Source organism: Schistosoma haematobium, chromosome 3 (assembly GCF_000699445.3).
Source record: "Schistosoma haematobium chromosome 3, whole genome shotgun sequence".
Taxonomy (NCBI): Eukaryota; Metazoa; Platyhelminthes; class Trematoda; order Strigeidida; family Schistosomatidae; genus Schistosoma; species Schistosoma haematobium.
In genome coordinates, this window is record NC_067198.1 from 21,654,369 (window position 1) to 21,680,503 (window position 26,135).

Below are 26,135 nucleotides of genomic sequence, written 5' to 3' on the forward strand. Positions count from 1 at the left end.
GAATGAAGGAGAGAGTGGAATGGACACGAACTGTTAGCGTGAATCATCTACGCTTCTTATATGGATGTGTTATGGTTTGGTTTTGTTCATCATTGCGTGATTTTCTCCTCGTATTTTGATTCTTTTCTTTTTGTTTCCTATTGCTCTTTGTTTTCCTGTAGATATGTATTCCCTTTATTTTTTATCATTTCGTTTTCTTTCTTGTACTTTCTTGGTAATTTATGATTGCTTTATTCGTCAATTAATCATCTTTTGCGTTGTTATTGATTGTCTCATATTTGTGATAATACCTTTTTTGTTGATACTTCCAATGGAATACTTAATTTGATTGAGCTTGTATGTTTTCTGTCCGTCTCAACTTGCTAACACTTTTCACTTCATTATCCATTCCATAAACTTGTTTTTTCCAAAGAAGATTAAATTAGGAATAACTGGCCCAAAATATTGTATAACTGTTAAGTAACTAGAATAAATTTGTTTATATTTCTTTCATTATAAGCTTTACATTGACCTATTGGCTATTATTGTATGATTTTTTATTCTTAACTTATCCCAAATCTTTTGGTTACAGTCTCTCACACTCACAGTCACTCTTGGCTTGATCTTGTATAATGGCAGTTTTTATTTTACGGCATGATGCGGTCTGGTTTGCTTGTATATATACTACGCATGTCTGGAACATATTATTTCTACAGTGGAGGCTGAGACTGCGTTCTCGACTCAATAGACAGGACAAAGAGCGAAGGACCAATAAGGATTTAGAGCTGATATAGGGCTACTAGTGTTGTTTAACGTTTCACTGATCTAGCACAAGAACAAGGTCATATAAGTCGGTATTCTGACTGGTGATTTTGTCACGTGATAATTGACGGTGGAAAAAGTCATAACAAAACCACTTAACAAGATAAACGAGTCTTCAAAACTCAATCAGTTAAAATTCGTGGCATAAACCAGTTCGGTTCTTTACTGTCCAACACTTTTGATATTCATGCATACATTTAATTGTGTTTAGTGTTCTGAAATATCAGCAAACAATGAATGTTGTTATGATCAGTTTGGAATTGAAATATTTAAGTTTTCATTTACTGGTAAATCATGTGCAAGCTTCTCTCAATGACCAATCAGACATACGTCTTACCAACCCAGCTTATTTTGACCTTAATCTAAACTAATCGCGTTAATGAATGTAAGACAATTATCATTAACCAATCATATTAATGTCTGCGGTCGTGGTCAGAATGAAATTTTTCAATGTCATTTTACATCCGAATTATGTATACATAACAACTACCGCGACGTCAGACACTTGTGGGCGATTTCAAAGACTAAGAAACAAGTATTGAGGCTTCTGTTCATATTCTCGATTGGTGTTCGTTAGACTTTATTGATGGAAAATGGCTCAATGTGTACCTCCTACAAACAGTGCACAAGAATGTGAATTGAGGACATCAGAAATACCGACTCAACAATTCATCACCACCAAACTTAGCGTAGATGAAATATTGAATAAGTATGTTGGAGAATATGGAGTTTGGCAATGGAGTATCGTGTTGCTAATAGTTATAAGTTCTCCTCTAATGGTGACGTTACCTGTATTTGTTAATGCAGTACCTGACTATCGTTGTCGGATGGAAGATCCTATAGAAGAAATATTCAAAGAATACAATTTAAGTTTTGAGGAAGCCGCTGCATTTGTGGGTCCATGGGAAGGTGAAATCCCTGTAACAATGATGGGTTGTCTGAAATTCGCATTGGACTGGAGCAATACAACCTAATCGAAAACCTACTTTTGAATAAGTCGGTTGTTTCATTTATCGATCGTGAATCGCTGAAAACTAAAGCGTGTGTCAACGGTTATGTATATAGAAGTAAAGAGTTCCAATATCCCAGTACTGTGGTAGCGGAATTTAACTTGGTTTGTGATAAGAGTATGCTTTCGCCTCTTGGAACCTCTCTTTTTATGGTTGGAATGTTGTTTGGATTCATTTTCGGTGGTTATTTTGGTGACAAATTCGGCAGACGAAACGGTGCAATTCTATTCTCTATCATTGAATTACTTGCAGCGGTTGGTGTTTCCTTAGCCCCTAATCATCATATCTATCACCTGATGAGAACAATTGTTGGGTTTTCTAGTACAGGAAAAGCCGTCCCCTACGCCTATTACCAATTGAGCTAACTAATGCCAAATATCGATCATATTTCACATCGTTCATTGTTTTGGGAATTGTATTTGGACATCGTGCTATAATGACTGGAATAGCTTATTTGGTACGAGAATGGCGTCTTCTCAACGCCCTGTCAACGCTACCATGTCTCACATGTTTCATATACTTTTGTCTTTTACCGGAATCACCACGATGGCTGTTATCTCAGTATCGTGTTGAAGAAGCCATCACAATACTGAGAAGAGGGTGTCGTATCAACCACATTTTGAAGAAAGACAAATCAAAATTATCACAACTCGACAATTACCTGAAAGATTTAAATAAAAACCAATCTCATATGGGAAAATTATATGTCCATGGTGAACCTATAAGTGTTTCTGAACGATTTATTAATTTACTTAAATCAACCAAGAAAATTACTTGTTGTAGACAAATGAATAAAGCACTCATAATATGTGTTCTAATATTTACGATGCATTCGCTTGCCTTTCTGGGTATCACACTATTTAGTAAGTACATTAATTATAATGTTTATATAGTAACTCTTATCAATGCATTAACTGGCATTCCAGGACCAATTGCTGCAAGTGTGGTTTATAGATGTTATAAGTATAGACGATTTCCATTAATGTGCACATATATAATTTCTGCTATATTATTATGTATTGGTGGTGTTTATACAGTATTATGGGAACCACTGACTGATAATGTATTGAATATATTCTGTAATGGTGCTCTTATTATGTATTCTGCTTCAACGATTATGCTATCGATTTACTGTGCTGAATTATTTCCATCATATATGCGTTCAAGCGCTGTAGGCATATCAAATGGTCTAGGTAGAATCGGTGGGATCATTTCAACACTTGTAAATTATACTGATTTTGCTTTTAAACATGGTACGCCTGTACTGATTTATTCCGGTTCCTCAATGCTTCAAGCTTTCCTATTATACTGTTTACGTGATACAAGCGGTGAAGATCTTTCTGATGTTGACAAAGGCTTAGAATCTACAACTGATGATCATATTCATCAAAATGGATCTAATAAAAGTATTGATGCAGGAAGAGAAGAGTTTGTAATCAATTTGAAAACATTAGAAGACCGAATAAAATCGTCACCAACATCTGTAACCAATCTCTAGTATTTTCACATTTCTAAATGATACAATTTTAATGTAAACTAACTGATTCCAATAAAATTTCTTTAATTATGTCGTCATTAAATTTCATTATCTTTGTTAGTTATGTCCATAAATAACCAATCAAATCGTTGCCTTAGCTCCCACCACATTGATCTGGTCTGATGTGTCTGTAAACTTCCCTGATGCATGTGACCTACCAATTGAAAGACATTATTATCCTATTATATTAGTGTGATTCATAATTTATATCCATTTTGATTGGACACGCAATACTGGTGGGCATGTATGTGCCGTTTCAATTGATGACTGTAATTCCTTTAATTATTGTACTGGTCTAATTGTTTGAAGTTTAGAAACAGATAAATTTTGAGGCGAAGTTGTCGTTCTTCTAACTATGGAGTTTACATAGAATCTGGGATCGCCAGTATCGCGTTTGCAATTCTAGTAGTATATTTGTAGGACAAATTAAGTCCTACAAAGTTTCTACCAGTATCTCACCAGAACTTCTTACGTTGAGTGCTGTTAAATGTTTACGAAGAAGAATCGAAAGACTGTTCAGACTCCTGAATTGCCCCCCCCACTATGCGGAAACTCATAGTGATGACGAATTTAAAGGAAACGGCTACTGAATAGATCTCTTGTTAGACCTGGAATTAGCTAAAGTACTTTTAGCTCAGATAGAAAGAGATATTGAGCTAGAAAGGTTAGGTCAAGATGGAAGAGAACATTATAATCAAGTTGTGGCTGACAGGGTGATGTTGTACGAGTCTACATCTGCTTCACGTGTAGTTGATGTTCCTCCTGAAAGGAACTGCATCATAATGATATGTAAAGTTTAGACCTACCAAAGAGAGATATCATAAGGTTTGATGGTAAGCCAATGACCTATTGGAGTTTTATAAGGAGTTTCGAAGACTTTTAATGAAAGGGTTGGATCCCGATCTAGGTTAAACTATTTGATTCCGTATTGTGATGGTGAAGCTAAGTCTACTACTGTTCATTGCTCGAGCCAAAAGAAGGTAATCGTAAAGCGTTAGAGCTTCACGAGGACGCCACAATTAGTCTTATTCACTACCACTATTGGTGCAGCCCATTCCGAGAAGTTCTCTGGTTCAATGACACCCAATTTACGAAGTCGATCTAGCTCTTGTTCAACCACTAGGAGGGCAGCATACGGCACATACCTCTTAGGTAGAAACACTGGCTTCGATCTCTGTCGAGAGGTAAGAGCAGCTCCAAATTTAGTACATTCTGCAAGACCCTCACTAAATACCAATTTACCTCGTTTTATTAATGCTTCCACTGAGTTTTCTCCTCAACTTTCGACATACTGGTGTTGTTGCGGATCGATTTTATGGGACGGTCTGTTAACTTCAGCCTATCTATCCAGTCAAGCCCAAATAAGTTGAGTGATAGACGATCCATCAAAAATATTACTCCCTTCTCCGTAAATTCCTTGACTGTGACTTCACAATGAATCTCACCAACACTGTTTAGCATTCCCCAGGATGCACTGTGTCCTGATTGACGGGTTGAACATATTCACAGTCTTTTAAGTGTTATATCGAAAGCTGTATCTAAGTGTAAGCGGGCGTCAAACCCATTATTCTTGAGAGAACTATACTTTCTACAGTTATGGGAGCCGGTTCTGTTAAGAACTGCCGTTACTTTGGCTTCTCGCGGTATTCAGTAGATACTTCCTGTAGGGTCATGCTAGGACAATGTTCGAGCTTGCTTAGAATTCTAGTTCGGATGTCAGCATCCTCGAGTGAACACAGGCTACAGTCAAATGCTAGGTATTTAAACTGGTCTTCTGTCACGGAAGACAACTTGAACCTCTCACATTCTCGGTTCACAATTGCTGCATGTTTCACCCAGTCATCTTCTGGTTCTTGCGTTATCTTCAAGCATTGGTAAGGGATGTTAAATAAAGGTGACTGTTCTCCAAAGAGTTGAGACAGGGTTTTAATTGTTTCGTCAAAACTAAAGTCTCGTGGGTTCTTTGAAAGAATAAAGTTACTATGGCGTTCATGTTTCGTCGTGCTAAGTTTTCTTAGAAGTATTCTGACTTTTGAGGCGTCATCCAGTATGCAGAGATCAATATAGAACAAATGTTCATATTTCTTAAACCAAGAGTCATGAGTAACACTTGCTACACCATCAAAATTAAATCAATGGATTGCTTTAATCACTGAATCAGTATGGGGTGCTTGTAATTCACCAGAAGCAGGGTTTTTCTGGGACAGGCACAATTTCTGCATAAGGGCTTTCATGATTCTGACTTGAGACTGATCGAACCGCTTCTCTTGACGCTCCATATAATCTTCTAGTTCCTCGAAACGAATATTCATTATAGTTTTCCCCATCGCCACTGATGAGTCTGCTTATTGAACGCTCGATTAGGCTCCTAAGCTTTTCCAGTAAACCCCAGACTACTTCTACACAGAAAATGGAACTCGAGAGAAAATGCGCGTAATATGGAAGAGACGCTCCACTCCAAAGGTTTGTTTATGTACAGAAAATCTAGGGTTTTCATAATATTTTAGATAGCCTGTGGTTTCCGGAAAATTCAGGAACGCTAATAAACATATTAGCAGTATAGATAATCATTTGATCAGAAACTCGACATGTGAATTCTGGCAAAATTTCTAGTGAATGCTGATTGGATAAGATGCTTCTCAGAGGTTTCACAGAAACTTTGTCTATTTTTCGATCATATTAATTTGTTGAAAAATATGGTCGTTATAAACACGATCTATATGATCTATAATATTGAAACCTAACAAAAGGTTAGTTTTAGAAGTATTGCTTTACTCGTGATCCTGTTTTCTTGATAGCACTATTACTTTTGTGGCATGTGCTACTGATGTCGACAGATATAAGTAGTATGTATCATCAATCGAAAGTGAAATGCCTGGTGGCAGAAGGTTAAGAAGATCGAAGGAAAGAGAACGAGAACACAGAATGATCGGTGTGAGAACGAAAGAGCAATGAAGTCTGATAAATATTTTGTAAATGAAGTATTTAACGTATGGTACTCAAATTTTACTAAGATACTCTGTAATTTTGTATTCAAATACATTTGATTGTCCCCACTTGTGCTCTCGTTCACTACAGTATTACCACATGACTTGAAATAGATACGCACATCATCGACATCTAATAAATATTAACCACAGATTTCTGTGCAAACTAATCAACAATTTACGATTCACTTACATGTACTGACTAGTAGTGACTGAATTACTGATTCTTAAATAGTTATTGTACAAATGGAGTATTGCACTTATCCCCAAGTGAACAAATAAATCTGACAAGTTGTAGCTTTTCCTCCTAAGCATTTCCTAACAAAAATTCATATCATGTAAGAGCCAATCATGTGTAATTTCAATGTCTTAAGTAGAAAGAATTTTTCATATCACTTGGAAACATTTCAAAACAACCAGAATCACTTTGATTTTGTTGAATTTACATGCTGATCAATAAGTAAATGAAGTTCCATTCCAAGTAGATTAAGTTACTTACACCAGTCTCAGGTTATTCAATTATGGAATTAATTTAAACAAAGTCTCTCGATAATAAACATTAGGAAAATCACAAATGCTTTGTTGGAAGTGTTAGTGCTTATGTTTTTAAATGAAACTAACTTCTTATTGTTTATAGGACTCCTTCTCTTTATTACACTGGTTAAAGTAATTTGAATCGACTCTGCAACAACTATCAAAATCAGTCTTCAAACACTGACTATTAACAACCGATGAGCTTTGAAATGTGATACTATTAAAATATGGAGCTCTTCCAAATTTCAGCCTTTAATCAGTGATAATGCTCTGGCTAATATTAATTGTATGTATGTAACATTTGTATCACTCTGATGGAGGAAACGATCACACAGATGTAAGATAAAATAAACATAAATAAGACTGGTACATCTATAACGTTTCATATCAAACAAGTAGCAATCATAACTACTTATTTGTAAACCAAAATGTTGGCTTCTTTTACTATGAACCGATCACTAAACTAGACAGAAATTATTACAGATAAAAATGAATAGATACACGCTACACATACTGTAAGTTTTATTTTCTCATGGATTCAGATTTTTTAGTAAAATATGACATGATTTGTGTACTACACGTGATCTATCGATTTTTAAGTAAGACATCAACACAAACTTTTGAAAGAGATCAATGCCGTGTACACATACTGATGATAGGAGTTCAAGGAAATATTTGAACTGAAGAGTGATGAACAAATCAACCAGATTATTTGGCGCATAATGCACAAATCACACATCTATATAATGATAAAGTTTTCAGTTGGTTAAATCAGGTGAGTAAATATACTGTTACCACAAGACTCTAATTGTCAACTTGATAGAGACATACTTTAACACTTGCTTGACAGACATGGATCCATGTGAAGTGTTCTGAGGGATAAAATTCTCATGAACATGACCACAGTCAAACAATTAATCCTATAAACATCAAATACGAAACAATCAGTGGTTCATTATACAGAAGCACCTCATCAACTCTAGTCAATTTTTCTTTTACAGAGAAATCGTCTTTTAAAATAATTTACACAGTGAGAAGAATGCGATCAAATGGAGGTCGAATCCAAAGACTTATACACTACTGAGGTGTTAGCAATTCACCCATTTAAGTCTGAACTTTCAGTGCGAGAATATTAAATAAACGAATACTCTGAATAATCTGGTGTTAGCTGGATAGACCTGATCAACAGGAGGTCCTGTACCTGTCTTAGCTACAAAGAAAATTTCATATCATCTACTTTTTCTGTTAGATAATAAATTTGTTAAAAGGAGTTTCCTCTTAACTATCAATGTCAATCTCATGCATACAACATATAACAGATACCAAACTAGAATTTTCACCGAGATAAATTCCTCTTGTGACCTTTTATTTTCAAAGTTACATAATCTTATTAAGATGGGTTAGGGAATGTGATGAAAACAAATTTGTCAGTTAGTTTCTTCGTGTGTTTAATTAAAGGAAAAAGTAATACGTGGAATTCATGAAGTGTATTTTATTTGAGTAAATAAATTAAATCAATAAATCATCAGATCAGGTAAAAACAAACAAACAAGCTTAACCAAATGGTGAATGATTAAGTTAATTATATTTTTACAATGTACATTAATGACGATTATTGTGAATGAGAAAATATCTGAATTAGACAGAAGTAAAAAATAAATGAAAGTTATAAATATTTATTTTTGGATGAAAATGTTATTCAACAAAGGTTTAACCAATAATATAAGAATCTATAGAGTTTTAAGATAAAAAACAATTTAGATGTGTATAGAAAGAGTAGCAGTTAAGAAATGATGCATATTGGAGTACGGTGCGATTTGAACTTTATATATAAATCTGGTATTAATTTATGTATAGTTAGTGAAGCCTAACGTCCCATCTACTCCAGATAAGCGAAAGTGTGTTCATACTGACCAGTAATTTCTTGGTCCTTAAATAAAACAGGAATATTCTAATATTTAAACATTTCAAGGCTTTAAAAAGTTTCCAGAGTAGACCATATATTATGTTTCTCAAATCTGATAAAGGTTCTGGTGTAGCTGTTATGAATAAATGTGACTATAAAGAAGGAACGTTATGCATTTTTTGTGTTGATGGCAAGTTTTTGGCAGGCTTCCCGTCAAATGATGTTCGAAATCAGAGAAAGTTCAAATCCGATTAAATACCTTGACATAAATGTTATAAACAAGCCAAATTCAATATACTAAAGCGTATTGGCTCTGAACTCCTGAATTTAAATGGATTATCGAAATTCCATAGACCTAATAACCGAATACAACCAATGGTATCTATGTTGAGTTCATCTACGCATGAACTAGCAGGTGGCTAGCTAAATTCCTAAACCCAATACGTAGCAAATTATGTAATTTTTTCCTTAAAAGATACATTTGAATTAATTTATCTTCTTAATGACATTAATATTAAGGAAGGTACTATGTGTCCTTTGATGTAAGCTCTAATCAAGACTGTTGGCATTCGACTAATTTCCAGCTTTTTTCTATTCGACCAACATAGTTGAAAGAACTACTTTTATTTTGTACAAAATAAATTCATTTCACGTTTGAAAGTAAACATTTTCGACAAGATTATGGTGTTGTTATGGATTGTCCTTTGGGATCCCTCTCAGCTGATTGAAATATCTCATATATTGAAAACATGATGAGTGAGTTAATCATTGATGTAATTCTGTATAGTAGAAACACGGATGATACACTAGTAATATGCGACAAATGTTCAGTGCCGCTCAGTTATTAGATAGAGTCAATGGCACACAAAATGATATCGCACTTATTCATATCTTTCACTGAATTTAGTGGTAAATTTTATCAATTATTTCCAGTTTCTATTATTTCCACAAAATATTCACCATAGTTAACCGCTCTTAAGTTTCTTTGGATAATGGGTCACAAAATGTACGTTCAAATAGTATGCGTAAACTATTAAGTAAATCATACGTGTTCATCACATGATTTCAGTGTTAAAAGTTCAATTATTGATCGATATAAATAAATATAAGTTATCGGAATCTTAATGAAGAAGGTGAAATACACCAAATTTATTAAAATGATGTTGTGAGCGAGAACACAAGTGAGGACAGTGGTATGTATTTGAATACAAATTTACAAAATATCTGAGGACCATACAGTGAGTATTTCTTTTATAAAATGTCAATCATTCGTCTCAGACGTCATTGTTCCTGCATTTCCATACCAATTGATTCCTGTTCCCGTTCTATCCTCGATCTTCTCAACCATCTGCTGCCAGACATTCTATTCCCGACTAGCGTTACATACCACTTAAGTCGACATATGTGGCCCACACCACACTCGTCCCACCTTTAAAGCAGTCGTACTTTCGGTGATTCTACCCGCCATGCCATTTTCTTCTTTTCTGCAGTCTGTGCCACGCACTCGGTCAAAATGTCGAGTCTGCGATGCGTTTACCTCCATAGCTCTGTTGACCCGACGTAACCTACACAGAATTCACATTCGGCTACTACAATGATTGAAATCTAGTCGAGAATACAGCCAGCGAGATAGCTCGAACCCTTTCAAAGTAAACTTTTTACTTTGTTTATTCAAATTACAAAATGTTTTAGGTGCCCTACAAATCTACTTGGATAATAACAGCCATCCATATCAATGAAGTGCCTGATTTAGTCTATAGAAATAAGTTCCTACACCAGGTATTGGCGAGCGGGCGTCACACCACGGGCAAGTATAATATACATGCATACTGTTAATGCACAAGTTTTGTTTGACGCATCCCTTAGCGTGCATATAGACATATTCACCCACCTAGGATGGTAGATGGTCATTGCTTCCTTTGAACGTATTTGCTACAGCCGACTGTCACGGATTACATGCATATCACTGACACAAAAGCGTTCACCCATACACTTTTTGACATACACATAGGAATAAGCACTCTTTCAGGGGAGGTTGATTGTCACCTCTCCCTAGTACTCGCTTCTGTATTTTTTACTGTCTTCTATCCGAAAGACTGGATTATATCGGATATAAGGTAGACATTTTTCAGCTAACATTCCATGTGCTAACCCACGCGCGTACCCATTGCATATATTTACATACATAAATCTCAGGCACAGACTCATGCAATTTATATACATAGGCATACACATTGAGCAGCCTGCAGAATTTTTAGAGAGCCCAGAGAATGGAACCTGGTTAATCCGGTTTACAGCAGCGTGGTGAATTAATTTGATCTTTGCCGAAAGCCCAAGCCAGCTAGCAAGTTTACTCCTACTATCCAGGAGTGCTGTGGGGAAGCCTTACTTTGGATGTGGCTGCTGGTGTTGGTATCATACCTTATTCTTTTGACTTATCAGTCATTTTTCAAATTCCCATCTCAACTTTATAAAATCAAGTTTTTCAAACCTTTATTTCCGACTACATTATACATTATTCATGTTAGTGTAGAGCCATGATGCTAAACTAATTGAAAAGGAATTTTCGCGCTCGATCGGTTCCTATTTTTACCTAATGTCAAAATGGGGATTTTCACCATGTAGGCTTTTTGTTGATTAATATGGTTCTCTGCTTACTACATTTATCGAAGAATTCGACACATACAGATTCTGAAGCCATCTAGATGTATGTTCCTTCCATTTGATCTCTTTGTTCGAATATTATGTCTATGTATGTAAGTTGGTACATGCAATCGGATGTGATATGGTCATTTGTACAATGGCTAGAACTTTGTGGAATGGTAGGCCTAGTTTTTTCAGTCACAGTCACTTTAGCAGCATAGTGTATTTTCTCGATGGTTCCCTTTTGTCTCTGCTTCAAAATTCTGCTGTTTGACTCTATTCTAAATGGTAAAGATGTATAAACCATTTTCTTCTCAAGAGAATCAATAAGGAGTTTTCATATTAGTTGATGTTTACATTGGTTTTTAGACTTTAACAGGCAGCCGTTTAATATCAGTGCTTCAAATGCATCTGCAGTGCATATTCCTTCAGTTTTGTTGAACAGACGCCTTATCAAGACTAATTTGTTCTGAAGTGGACAGAAATTGTGAAGGTTTAGCTACTTCCCAGTTTGGGCTGGCTTCCTATAAACTGACCGCTTTATTGTTCCATCTTCCTCTCAGCTAAAAATTGTCTCAAAAGGGCAATGGGTTATTATCCTCATTGTTATGAATAAGTGCGATATCATTTTGTGTGCCATTGACTCTATCTAATAACTGAGCGGCACTGAACATTTGTCGCATATTACTAGTGTATCATCCGTGTTTCTACTATACAGAATTACATCAATGATTAACTCACTCATAAAAACGGACCAAGAGCATTTAAGATTCTCCCAAGTGAGAAATGCAATATAAAGGTGAAATAGTACCATTGGCGCGGAAATAAGAAGTTCAAATTTTCTAAATAAAATAATAAAATTAGGTCCTATTCAAAGTGACTTCTGGGATCTAACATCCCCAACACATCTTCCCTTTTTAATAGCGTACTTTCCTGGGGTCTAACATCCCCAGCCTTGGGCTTAGCTAATAAAAGAGAACAATGCACTAGTTGAGGGACATCTTCAAATCTAACATACGCCACAACACCATATGCGAATTCTGAGGCATTGGCAAAGTAATGCATCTGAGTAGCCAGTGGTTTGTACGGTTCTGGTACGAGACATCTGGAAAGTAAAAGTTCGCTTAGGATCTTCATACCTCCAAGCCAACAGTACCATATCATAAAGCACTCCGTAATAAGCTCTGTGTCCCACGCCAGATTTTGCCGACATGTATCTTGTAAAATTAGTTTAGCTGGTAAAACAACTGGACCTATAAACCCATCTGGGTCGAATATAAAAGCTACAAACGACAAAATGGTTCTTCTTGTAGGAGTCACACCGAATTCGCACATCCCGAAGATCTTACCCGTTCGAACATTCCACTCTCTCCCTAGGGTCATTTCATTTCTTTCCATAGATAGACAAATGTCTACGTTTCTTTCTATACGGTGTTCCTCTGGAATATACTTCATTGATTCAACATTGTTGCTGACCCACTTGATCAGATTACCCCCCCCCCTATACGTAACACTTCCTTCAGCTGAGAATATACTAATTTAGCTTCTTCTAATGTATCAACCCTGGTTAATAAACCGTCAACGTAGAACTGTTCCTTCGCTATCTGTATAATACATTCGGGAAACCTAGCCTCGCCATCTAGGAAAGCGAAAGTCTGTACCGCACTTTCTCAAAATTTTTACCAATACAGGCACTATTCTAAATGCTAATTGTCTCTGTACACGCTTAACACATTCTTCCGTACCGAGTTGGGCATCAATATGGCCATTATTTTTACTATCTCTCTGCTCTTCCCGCCTCCTATGTAACAAGGTATGGTGTCTCCAGCCACATCCTTCGACGGCACATGACCTCGGTGCTTGACAGTTTCTTGCTGTGGTTCGCCTTCAGACAGACATTACACAACTTCTTTGATACTCGATCCTTATCTCTAAACCTTTCACAATGGTCAAAGTGGTGGTTTCCAGTACATAATAAACATGATAACCCAAGAGTCCTTGGCCCTACGTGTGGAGCGACATCAGACCCACTGATGTTGGAGAACGACACTTTCGCTTTGTAATCTGAATCAACGATTGTTTCAGTAACAGCAACCGATTGCCGCTGGTTGCGATTCGAAAGATTTCCACTGACAAGTAATCCATACATAGTGTTGGCAATGTCTCACTCTTACTTCACAAATTTGCAGAGGTCCTTAAATAAAGGCTCTCGACCCGTATTAAGAATACTAAATGTCAGGTTAACGATTTCTTTTTGCGAGCGTACTGGTGATTTCAAAAACATACATTCGATAAAATTATCGCTAAAAGGGAGTGACTTGGTAATTTCGAATGAAATGAGCATTAAGTAGAATATTATAAATATATAAAAAAGTTGCAATATTCAAATCAGTAGTTAAATTAGATTTTCTCATACTTCGTGAATTAGTGAAAGCCATGATGAGATCGATCATCATTCGCGTTAATACCAATAGACATAGACCGAAGAAGTTTTCACTGACGCACCTTGATTGATTGATTCTATGAAAGGTGGACAATGGACAATGAATAATTCGGTATAGTAAATATCGTGGGAAAGTGTACAAGGTGATGTGAACAAATGTTACAGAGTGGATGAATGTAAATAAAAATTGATCAGAGTAATTTTCATAGTTTGAATGACAAACTGGTGTTAGTTGGATGAGCATTGAGAAGGTGGAAGGAGTGGACGGTGGTTTGGTGCTAGTATGGAACTCGTGAGAGGTGTGCATCCACCACTCGACACTCGCCAGTCGAAACCATGACCTTCGGTGTCACACCGGAATAAACCTGAACAACGCTTTCTCTAACAGTAACAGTCACTGGTACAACAACAGACTTGTATGATCAACTAGGAACAGTAAGCAATTACACATTAGGAATATACAGTACTTACTTGCAAATCGGTAAACAGGTTCCTCACAACTCAGGAATAATGTTCTAATCCGAACAGGCAAACATATCACCGGTTAAATAGCTCCAAAATGAGCTGTTCACTGTTCAAAACAGTAAACTTTCTTAACAATTAGCAAACCAAGTATCTATCCGTTCAAGTATCCACTCATTCAGTCAATTAAATCAAACCGGTCTAATCACAGATATGGTCGACCAACATTGTAGCCACCCGAAATCCAGATGTCCAACAAAACAGAAGTGAGATAGCAGTCGAAAAACCCAGTCACATCGAACAGTAAAAATAATATGCATGGATACATTTTCTCCCATATTCTCACAGGAACACACAAAATACACTCCACATTATGTGCATGCATGAATGAATGCATGTTGACAAGTTGTGTGGAAGACACGACACACTAGATTGTGTTGCGTTTATTCTGGTGATAAGAGAGTGTTAATGGGTGAGATGTTGTGATGTTGACAAGTGTGATTGTTGTTATAACGGGATTAGTGAATGTCAGCTGACATGTGAACTGGTATATGAGTGTGTGAGTGAGTGAGTGAGTGAGTGAGTGAGTGAGTGAGTGAGTGAGTGAGTGAGTGTGTGAGGCAGTCAATTATGCAGTCGGGCAGTCAATCAGTCTCTCGGTCGGTCAGTTTCATGGTCACTTTCTTTCACATGTCAAACCATACTACTGATGAGTAGGACAAATTGGATGATCAAATGTTCAGTTCGTTGTCATATCTTCTTACTCACATTCATCTATTGATGGTTAACACTGGTGTTCCAATGAAATGCCAGTGTCGTTATGATGTGTCACACACTACTGACTACTATACACAGGGTAAGAGGTAGAGCGAGTCGGTTTGCACTTCAACAACTGTATCAATGAATGACCGAGTGAACAAGTTATGGATTGACGCATGCTTGCTTGATCAGTGCAATAGTGAATGACCAATGATGTGCATATTGTGTGTTGATTGGTTCACACTTGTATGTTGAGAAGAGTTGATCATTGAGAATTCACAGTAGTTGATCGTCGGGCAATGGAGGTGGTTACTTCGCCAAAAATCAAATTCTGTTCCATGGTACATCTAGGCGGTGTGCCTAAAGGACCACCTTCGCTATCCCGTCATTTTCATCGAAACCATCGCTCACTGATACACACGTCAACATCTTCACACATTCATATACCAAGTGTAGATGATTCTTGCCAATCGTTCATGTCCATTCCACTCTCTCTCTCACTCTCTCTCTCTCTGTCAGTCTCTGCCTCTATCTCTCTTTCATTCATCCAACACTTTCAACATGAACAGGCGATTCTACTCCAGCCACACCATTCATCAATCACAGCATCATGTGAAATGGTGTGGAAGTAATCTGAGAATGAGGTGTACAATGTGGGGAGACGGTGAAATGACGCTTCTCTATGTCATCATTCACATTCTGCTCCTCCATTCCTTCCCCATATGATCTCCCGATTCTCCAAACTTGTACCAACATTTTCATGTGTGTGTGTGTGTGTGCTGAATCGTTTGTTGTTGTTGTTGTTGTGTCGGTCGGTCGGTCGGTCGGTCTGACGAACGGTTGGTTGGTTGGTTAGTTTGTTGGTTATTTGGCTGGCTGATTCACTGTCTGACTGACTGACTAAATGACTGAATGTCTGTCAGACTGTCTGACTGTCTATGTGTTGGTTAATTTATCCCAGTGAATGCTGTCCAGTATGAATTCGTTGTGGTGTCCTCAACACACAATCCAAACAACAAATCATATTACTGGTTGCAAATGAAATCTGGAACAATCTGTTCAATCGACCGACAGCTGACAGAATGTTACAGTTGACATGGAAGCACTTGGAAAACAGTTACAACACAGTGTTCAGTTGATTGACTTTGTGAATGAAGGTATGGAGAGACACGAATGCATTATGTGCTCGATTCATCATTCGCGTTAATACCAATAGACATAGACCGAAGAAGTTTTCACTGACGCACCTTGATTGATTGATTCTATGAAAGGTGGATAATGAACAATGAATAATTCGGTATAGTAAATATCGTGGGAAAGTGTACAAGGTGATGTGAACAAATGTTACAGAATGGATGAATGTAAATAAAAATTGATCAGAGTAATTTTCATAGTTTGAATGACAAACTGGTGTTAGTTGGATGAGCATTGAGAAGGTGGAAGGAGTGGACGGTGGTTTGGTGCTAGTATGGAACTCGTGAGAGGTGTGCATCCACCACTCGACACTCGCCAGTCGAAACCATGACCTTCGGTGTCACACCGGAATAAACCTGAACAACGCTTTCTCTAACAGTAACAGTCACTGGTACAACAACAGACTTGTATGATCAACTAGGAACAGTAAGCAATTACACATTAGGAATATACAGTACTTACTTGCAAATCGGTAAACAGGTTCCTCACAACTCAGGAATAATGTTCTAATCCGAACAGGCAAACATATCACCGGTTAAATAGCTCCAAAATGAGCTGTTCACTGTTCAAAACAGTAAACTTTCTTAACAATTAGCAAACCAAGTATCTATCCGTTCAAGTATCCACTCATTCAGTCAATTAAATCAAACCGGTCTAATCACAGATATGGTCGACCAACATTGTAGCCACCCGAAATCCAGATGTCCAACAAAACAGAAGTGAGATAGCAGTCGAAAAACCCAGTCACATCGAACAGTAAAAATAATATGCATGGATGCATTTTCTCCCATATTCTCACAGGAACACACAAAATACACTCCACATTATGTGCATGCATGAATGAATGCATGTTGACAAGTTGTGTGGAAGACACGACACACTAGATTGTGTTGCGTTTATTCTGGTGATAAGAGAGTGTTAATGGGTGAGATGTTGTGATGTTGACAAGTGTGATTGTTGTTATAACGGGATTAGTGAATGTCAGCTGACATGTGAACTGGTATATGAGTGTGTGAGTGAGTGAGTGAGTGAGTGAGTGAGTGAGTGAGTGAGTGAGTGAGTGAGTGAGTGAGTGTATGAGGCAGTCAATTATGCAGTCGGGCAGTCAATCGGTCTCTCGGTCGGTCAGTTTCATGGTCACTTTCTTTCACATGTCAAACCATACTACTGATGAGTAGGACAAATTGGATGATCAAATGTTCAGTTCGTTGTCATATCTTCTTACTCACATTCATCTATTGATGGTTAACACTGGTGTTCCAATGAAATGCCAGTGTCGTTATGATGTGTCACACACTACTGACTACTATACACAGGGTAAGAGGTAGAGCGAGTCGGTTTGCACTTCAACAACTGTATCAATGAATGACCGAGTGAACAAGTTATGGATTGACGCATGCTTGCTTGATCAGTGCAATAGTGAATGACCAATGATGTGCATATTGTGTGTTGATTGGTTCACACTTGTATGTTGAGAAGAGTTGATCATTGAGAATTCACAGTAGTTGATCGTCGGGCAATGGAGGTGGTTACTTCGCCAAAAATCAAATTCTGTTCCATGGTACATCTAGGCGGTGTGCCTAAAGGACCACCTTCGCTATCCCGTCATTTTCATCGAAACCATCGCTCACTGATACACACGTCAACATCTTCACACATTCATATACCAAGTGTAGATGATTCTTGCCAATCGTTCATGTCCATTCCACTCTCTCTCTTTCTTTCTTTCTTTCTCTCTCTCTCTCTCTCTCTCACTCTCTCTCTCTCTGTCAGTCTCTGCCTCTATCTCTCTTTCATTCATCCAACACTTTCAACATGAACAGGCGATTCTACTCCAGCCACACCATTCATCAATCACAGCATCATGTGAAATGGTGTGGAAGTAATCTGAGAATGAGGTGTACAATGTGGGGAGACGGTGAAATGACGCTTCTCTATGTCATCATTCACATTCTGCTCCTCCATTCCTTCCCCATATGATCTCCCGATTCTCCAAACTTGTACCAACATTTTCATGTGTGTGTGTGTGTGTGTGCTGAATCGTTTGTTGTTGTTGTTGTTGTTGTTGTTGTTGTGTCGGTCGGTCGGTCGGTCGGTCTGACGAACGGTTGGTTGGTTGGTTGGTTAGTTTGTTGGTTATTTGGCTGGCTGATTCACTGTCTGACTGACTGACTAAATGACTGAATGTCTGTCAGACTGTCTGACTGTCTATGTGTTGGTTAATTTATCCCAGTGAATGCTGTCCAGTATGAATTCGTTGTGGTGTCCTCAACACACAATCCAAACAACAAATCATATTACTGGTTGCAAATGAAATCTGGAACAATCTGTTCAATCGACCGACAGCTGACAGAATGTTACAGTTGACATGGAAGCACTTGGAAAACAGTTACAACACAGTGTTCAGTTGATTGACTTTGTGAATGAAGGTATGGAGAGACACGAATGCATTATGTGCTCGATTCATCATTCGCGTTAATACCAATAGACATAGACCGAAGAAGTTTTCACTGACGCACCTTGATTGATTGATTCTATGAAAGGTGGATAATGAACAATGAATAATTCGGTATAGTAAATATCGTGGGAAAGTGTACAAGGTGATGTGAACAAACGTTACAGAATGGATGAATGTAAATAAAAATTGATCAGAGTAATTTTCATAGTTTGAATGACAAACTGGTGTTAGTTGGATGAGCATTGAGAAGGTGGAAGGAGTGGACGGTGGTTTGGTGCTAGTATGGAACTCGTGAGAGGTGTGCATCCACCACTCGACACTCGCCAGTCGAAACCATGACCTTCGGTGTCACACCGGAATAAACCTGAACAACGCTTTCTCTAACAGTAACAGTCACTGGTACAACAACAGACTTGTATGATCAACTAGGAACAGTAAGCAATTACACATTAGGAATATACAGTACTTACTTGCAAATCGGTAAACAGGTTCCTCACAACTCAGGAATAATGTTCTAATCCGAACAGGCAAACATATCACCGGTTAAATAGCTCCAAAATGAGCTGTTCACTGTTCAAAACAGTAAACTTTCTTAACAATTAGCAAACCAAGTATCTATCCGTTCAAGTATCCACTCATTCAGTCAATTAAATCAAACCGGTCTAATCACAGATATGGTCGACCAACATTGTAGCCACCCGAAATCCAGATGTCCAACAAAACAGAAGTGAGATAGCAGTCGAAAAACCCAGTCACATCGAACAGTAAAAATAATATGCATGGATGCATTTTCTCCCATATTCTCACAGGAACACACAAAATACACTCCACATTATGTGCATGCATGAATGAATGCATGTTGACAAGTTGTGTGGAAGACACGACACACTAGATTGTGTTGCGTTTATTCTGGTGATAAGAGAGTGTTAATGGGTGAGATGTTGTGATGTTGACAAGTGTGATTGTTGTTATAACGGGATTAGTGAATGTCAGCTGACATGTGAACTGGTATATGAGTGTGTGAGTGAGTGAGTGAGTGAGTGAGTGAGTGAGTGAGTGAGTGAGTGAGAGAGTGTGTGAGGCAGTCAATTATGCAGTCGGGCAGTCAATCGGTCTCTCGGTCGGTCAGTTTCATGGTCACTTTCTTTCACATGTCAAACCATACTACTGATGAGTAGGACAAATTGGATGATCAAATGTTCAGTTCGTTGTCATATCTTCTTACTCACATTCATCTATTGATGGTTAACACTGGTGTTCCAATGAAATGCCAGTGTCGTTATGATGTGTCACACACTACTGACTACTATACACAGGGTAAGAGGTAGAGCGAGTCGGTTTGCACTTCAACAACTGTATCAATGAATGACCGAGTGAACAAGTTATGGATTGACGCATGCTTGCTTGATCAGTGCAATAGTGAATGACCAATGATGTGCATATTGTGTGTTGATTGGTTCACACTTGTATGTTGAGAAGAGTTGATCATTGAGAATTCACAGTAGTTGATCGTCGGGCAATGGAGGTGGTTACTTCGCCAAAAATCAAATTCTGTTCCATGGTACATCTAGGCGGTGTGCCTAAAGGACCACCTTCGCTATCCCGTCATTTTCATCGAAACCATCGCTCACTGATACACACGTCAACATCTTCACACATTCATATACCAAGTGTAGATGATTCTTGCCAATCGTTCATGTCCATTCCACTCTCTCTCTTTCTCTTTTTCTCTCTCTCTCTCTCTCTCTCTCTCTGTCAGTCTCTGCCTCTATCTCTCTTTCATTCATCCAACACTTTCAACATGAACAGGCGATTCTACTCCAGCCACACCATTCATCAATCACAGCATCATGTGAAATGGTGTGGAAGTAATCTGAGAATGAGGTGTACAATGTGGGGAGACGGTGAAATGACGCTTCTCTATGTCATCATTCACATTCTGCTCCTCCATTCCTTCCCCATATGATCTCCCGATTCTCCAAACTTGTACCAACATTTTCATGTGTGTGTGTGTGTGTGTGCTGAATCGTTTGTTGTTGTTGTTGTTGTGTCGGTCGGTCGGTCGGTCGGTCGGTCTGAAGAACGGTTGGTTGGTTGGTTAGTTTGTTGGTTATTTGGCTGGCTGATTCACTGTCTGACTGACTGACTAAATGACTGAATGTCTGTCAGACTGTCTGACTGTCTATGTGTTGGTTAATTTATCCCAGTGAATGCTGTCCAGTATGAATTCGTTGTGGTGTCCTCAACACACAATCCAAACAACAAATCATATTACTGGTTGCAAATGAAATCTGGAACAATCTGTTCAATCGACCGACAGCTGACAGAATGTTACAGTTGACATGGAAGCACTTGGAAAACAGTTACAACACAGTGTTCAGTTGATTGACTTTGTGAATGAAGGTATGGAGAGACACGAATGCATTATGTGCTCGATTCATCATTCGCGTTAATACCAATAGACATAGACCGAAGAAGTTTTCACTGACGCACCTTGATTGATTGATTCTATGAAAGGTGGATAATGAACAATGAATAATTCGGTATAGTAAATATCGTGGGAAAGTGTACAAGCTGATGTGAACAAATGTTACAGAATGGATGAATGTAAATAAAAATTGATCAGAGTAATTTTCATAGTTTGAATGACAAACTGGTGTTAGTTGGATGAGCATTGAGAAGGTGGAAGGAGTGGACGGTGGTTTGGTGCTAGTATGGAACTCGTGAGAGGTGTGCATCCACCACTCGACACTCGCCAGTCGAAACCATGACCTTCGGTGTCACACCGGAATAAACCTGAACAACGCTTTCTCTAACAGTAACAGTCACTGGTACAACAACAGACTTGTATGATCAACTAGGAACAGTAAGCAATTACACATTAGGAATATACAGTACTTACTTGCAAATCGGTAAACAGGTTCCTCACAACTCAGGAATAATGTTCTAATCCGAACAGGCAAACATATCACCGGTTAAATAGCTCCAAAATGAGCTGTTCACTGTTCAAAACAGTAAACTTTCTTAACAATTAGCAAACCAAGTATCTATCCGTTCAAGTATCCACTCATTCAGTCAATTAAATCAAACCGGTCTAATCACAGATATGGTCGACCAACATTGTAGCCACCCGAAATCCAGATGTCCAACAAAACAGAAGTGAGATAGCAGTCGAAAAACCCAGTCACATCGAACAGTAAAAATAATATGCATGGATACATTTTCTCCCATATTCTCACAGGAACACACAAAATACACTCCACATTATGTGCATGCATGAATGAATGCATGTTGACAAGTTGTGTGGAAGACACGACACACTAGATTGTGTTGCGTTTATTCTGGTGATAAGAGAGTGTTAATGGGTGAGATGTTGTGATGTTGACAAGTGTGATTGTTGTTATAACGGGATTAGTGAATGTCAGCTGACATGTGAACTGGTATATGAGTGTGTGAGTGAGTGAGTGAGTGAGTGAGTGAGTGAGTGGTGAGTGAGTGAGTGAGTGAGTGAGTGAGTGAGTGAGTGAGTGAGGCAGTCAATTATGCAGTCGGGCAGTCAATCGGTCTCTCGGTCGGTCAGTTTCATGGTCACTTTCTTTCACATGTCAAACCATACTACTGATGAGTAGGACAAATTGGATGATCAAATGTTCAGTTCGTTGTCATATCTTCTTACTCACATTCATCTATTGATGGTTAACACTGGTGTTCCAATGAAATGCCAGTGTCGTTATGATGTGTCACACACTACTGACTACTATACACAGGGTAAGAGGTAGAGCGAGTCGGTTTGCACTTCAACAACTGTATCAATGAATGACCGAGTGAACAAGTTATGGATTGACGCATGCTTGCTTGATCAGTGCAATAGTGAATGACCAATGATGTGCATATTGTGTGTTGATTGGTTCACACTTGTATGTTGAGAAGAGTTGATCATTGAGAATTCACAGCAGTTGATCGTCGGGCAATGGAGGTGGTTACTTCGCCAAAAATCAAATTCTGTTCCATGGTACATCTAGGCGGTGTGCCTAAAGGACCACCTTCGCTATCCCGTCATTTTCATCGAAACCATCGCTCACTGATACACACGTCAACATCTTCACACATTCATATACCAAGTGTAGATGATTCTTGCCAATCGTTCATGTCCATTCCACTCTCTCTCTTTCTTTCTTCTCTCTCTCTCTCTCTCTCTCTCTGTCAGTCTCTGCCTCTATCTCTCTTTCATTCATCCAACACTTTCAACATGAACAGGCGATTCTACTCCAGCCACACCATTCATCAATCACAGCATCATGTGAAATGGTGTGGAAGTAATCTGAGAATGAGGTGTACAATGTGGGGAGACGGTGAAATGACGCTTCTCTATGTCATCATTCACATTCTGCTCCTCCATTCCTTCCCCATATGATCTCCCGATTCTCCAAACTTGTACCAACATTTTCATGTGTGTGTGTGTGTGTGTGCTGAATCGTTTGTTGTTGTTGTTGTTGTTGTTGTTGTGTCGGTCGGTCGGTCGGTCGGTCTGAAGAACGGTTGGTTGGTTGGTTAGTTTGTTGGTTATTTGGCTGGCTGATTCACTGTCTGACTGACTGACTAAATGACTGAATGTCTGTCAGACTGTCTGACTGTCTATGTGTTGGTTAATTTATCCCAGTGAATGCTGTCCAGTATGAATTCGTTGTGGTGTCCTCAACACACAATCCAAACAACAAATCATATTACTGGTTGCAAATGAAATCTGGAACAATCTGTTCAATCGACCGACAGCTGACAGAATGTTACAGTTGACATGGAAGCACTTGGAAAACAGTTACAACACAGTGTTCAGTTGATTGACTTTGTGAATGAAGGTATGGAGAGACACGAATGCATTATGTGCTCGATTCATCATTCGCGTTAATACCAATAGACATAGACCGAAGAAGTTTTCACTGACGCACCTTGATTGATTGATTCTATGAAAGGTGGATAATGAACAATGAATAATTCGGTATAGTAAATATCGTGGGAAAGTGTACAAGCTGATGTGAACAAATGTTACAGAATGGATGAATGTAAATAAAAATTGATCAGAGTAATTTTCATAGTTTGAATGACAAACTGGTGTTAGTTGGATGAGCATTGAGAAGGTGGAAGGAGTGGACGGTGGTTTGGTGCTAGTATGGAACTCGTGAGAGGTGTGCATCCACCACTCGACACTCGCCAGTCGAAACCATGACCTTCGGTGTCACACCGGAATAAACCTGAACAACGCTTTCTCTAACAGTAACAGTCACTGGTACAACAACAGACTTGTATGATCAACTAGGAACAGTAAGCAATTACACATTAGGAATATACAGTACTTACTTGCAAATCGGTAAACAGGTTCCTCACAACTCAGGAATAATGTTCTAATCCGAACAGGCAAACATATCACCGGTTAAATAGCTCCAAAATGAGCTGTTCACTGTTCAAAACAGTAAACTTTCTTAACAATTAGCAAACCAAGTATCTATCCGTTCAAGTATCCACTCATTCAGTCAATTAAATCAAACCGGTCTAATCACAGATATGGTCGACCAACATTGTAGCCACCCGAAATCCAGATGTCCAACAAAACAGAAGTGAGATAGCAGTCGAAAAACCCAGTCACATCGAACAGTAAAAATAATATGCATGGATGCATTTTCTCCCATATTCTCACAGGAACACACAAAATACACTCCACATTATGTGCATGCATGAATGAATGCATGTTGACAAGTTGTGTGGAAGACACGACACACTAGATTGTGTTGCGTTTATTCTGGTGATAAGAGAGTGTTAATGGGTGAGATGTTGTGATGTTGACAAGTGTGATTGTTGTTATAACGGGATTAGTGAATGTCAGCTGACATGTGAACTGGTATATGAGTGTGTGAGTGAGTGAGTGAGTGAGTGAGTGAGTGAGTGAGTGAGTGAGTGTGTGAGGCAGTCAATTATGCAGTCGGGCAGTCAATCGGTCTCTCGGTCGGTCAGTTTCATGGTCACTTTCTTTCACATGTCAAACCATACTACTGATGAGTAGGACAAATTGGATGATCAAATGTTCAGTTCGTTGTCATATCTTCTTACTCACATTCATCTATTGATGGTTAACACTGGTGTTCCAATGAAATGCCAGTGTCGTTATGATGTGTCACACACTACTGACTACTATACACAGGGTAAGAGGTAGAGCGAGTCGGTTTGCACTTCAACAACTGTATCAATGAATGACCGAGTGAACAAGTTATGGATTGACGCATGCTTGCTTGATCAGTGCAATAGTGAATGACCAATGATGTGCATATTGTGTGTTGATTGGTTCACACTTGTATGTTGAGAAGAGTTGATCATTGAGAATTCACAGTAGTTGATCGTCGGGCAATGGAGGTGGTTACTTCGCCAAAAATCAAATTCTGTTCCATGGTACATCTAGGCGGTGTGCCTAAAGGACCACCTTCGCTATCCCGTCATTTTCATCGAAACCATCGCTCACTGATACACACGTCAACATCTTCACACATTCATATACCAAGTGTAGATGATTCTTGCCAATCGTTCATGTCCATTCCACTCTCTCTCTTTCTTTCTTTCTTTTTCTCTCTCTCTCTCTCTCTCTCTCTGTCAGTCTCTGCCTCTATCTCTCTTTCATTCATCCAACACTTTCAACATGAACAGGCGATTCTACTCCAGCCACACCATTCATCAATCACAGCATCATGTGAAATGGTGTGGAAGTAATCTGAGAATGAGGTGTACAATGTGGGGAGACGGTGAAATGACGCTTCTCTATGTCATCATTCACATTCTGCTCCTCCATTCCTTCCCCATATGATCTCCCGATTCTCCAAACTTGTACCAACATTTTCATGTGTGTGTGTGTGTGTGCTGAATCGTTTGTTGTTGTTGTTGTTGTTGTTGTTGTGTCGGTCGGTCGGTCGGTCGGTCTGAAGAACGGTTGGTTGGTTGGTTAGTTTGTTGGTTATTTGGCTGGCTGATTCACTGTCTGACTGACTGACTAAATGACTGAATGTCTGTCAGACTGTCTGACTGTCTATGTGTTGGTTAATTTATCCCAGTGAATGCTGTCCAGTATGAATTCGTTGTGGTGTCCTCAACACACAATCCAAACAACAAATCATATTACTGGTTGCAAATGAAATCTGGAACAATCTGTTCAATCGACCGACAGCTGACAGAATGTTACAGTTGACATGGAAGCACTTGGAAAACAGTTACAACACAGTGTTCAGTTGATTGACTTTGTGAATGAAGGTATGGAGAGACACGAATGCATTATGTGCTCGATTCATCATTCGCGTTAATACCAATAGACATAGACCGAAGAAGTTTTCACTGACGCACCTTGATTGATTGATTCTATGAAAG

At 38.5% G+C, this 26,135-nt stretch overlaps 1 protein-coding gene across 1 annotated transcript; it reads left to right on the forward strand.

The window, feature by feature from the left end:
- The first annotated feature begins 1,260 nt into the window (after positions 1-1,260).
- On the forward strand, positions 1,261-3,682 carry MS3_00005244 (uncharacterized protein). Its single transcript, XM_051213269.1, has one exon. The coding sequence runs from the start codon at positions 2,248-2,250 to the stop codon at positions 3,307-3,309; it is 1,062 nt and encodes a 353-aa protein (XP_051069232.1). The 5' UTR covers positions 1,261-2,247; the 3' UTR covers positions 3,310-3,682.
- The last annotated feature ends 22,453 nt before the right edge of the window (positions 3,683-26,135 follow it).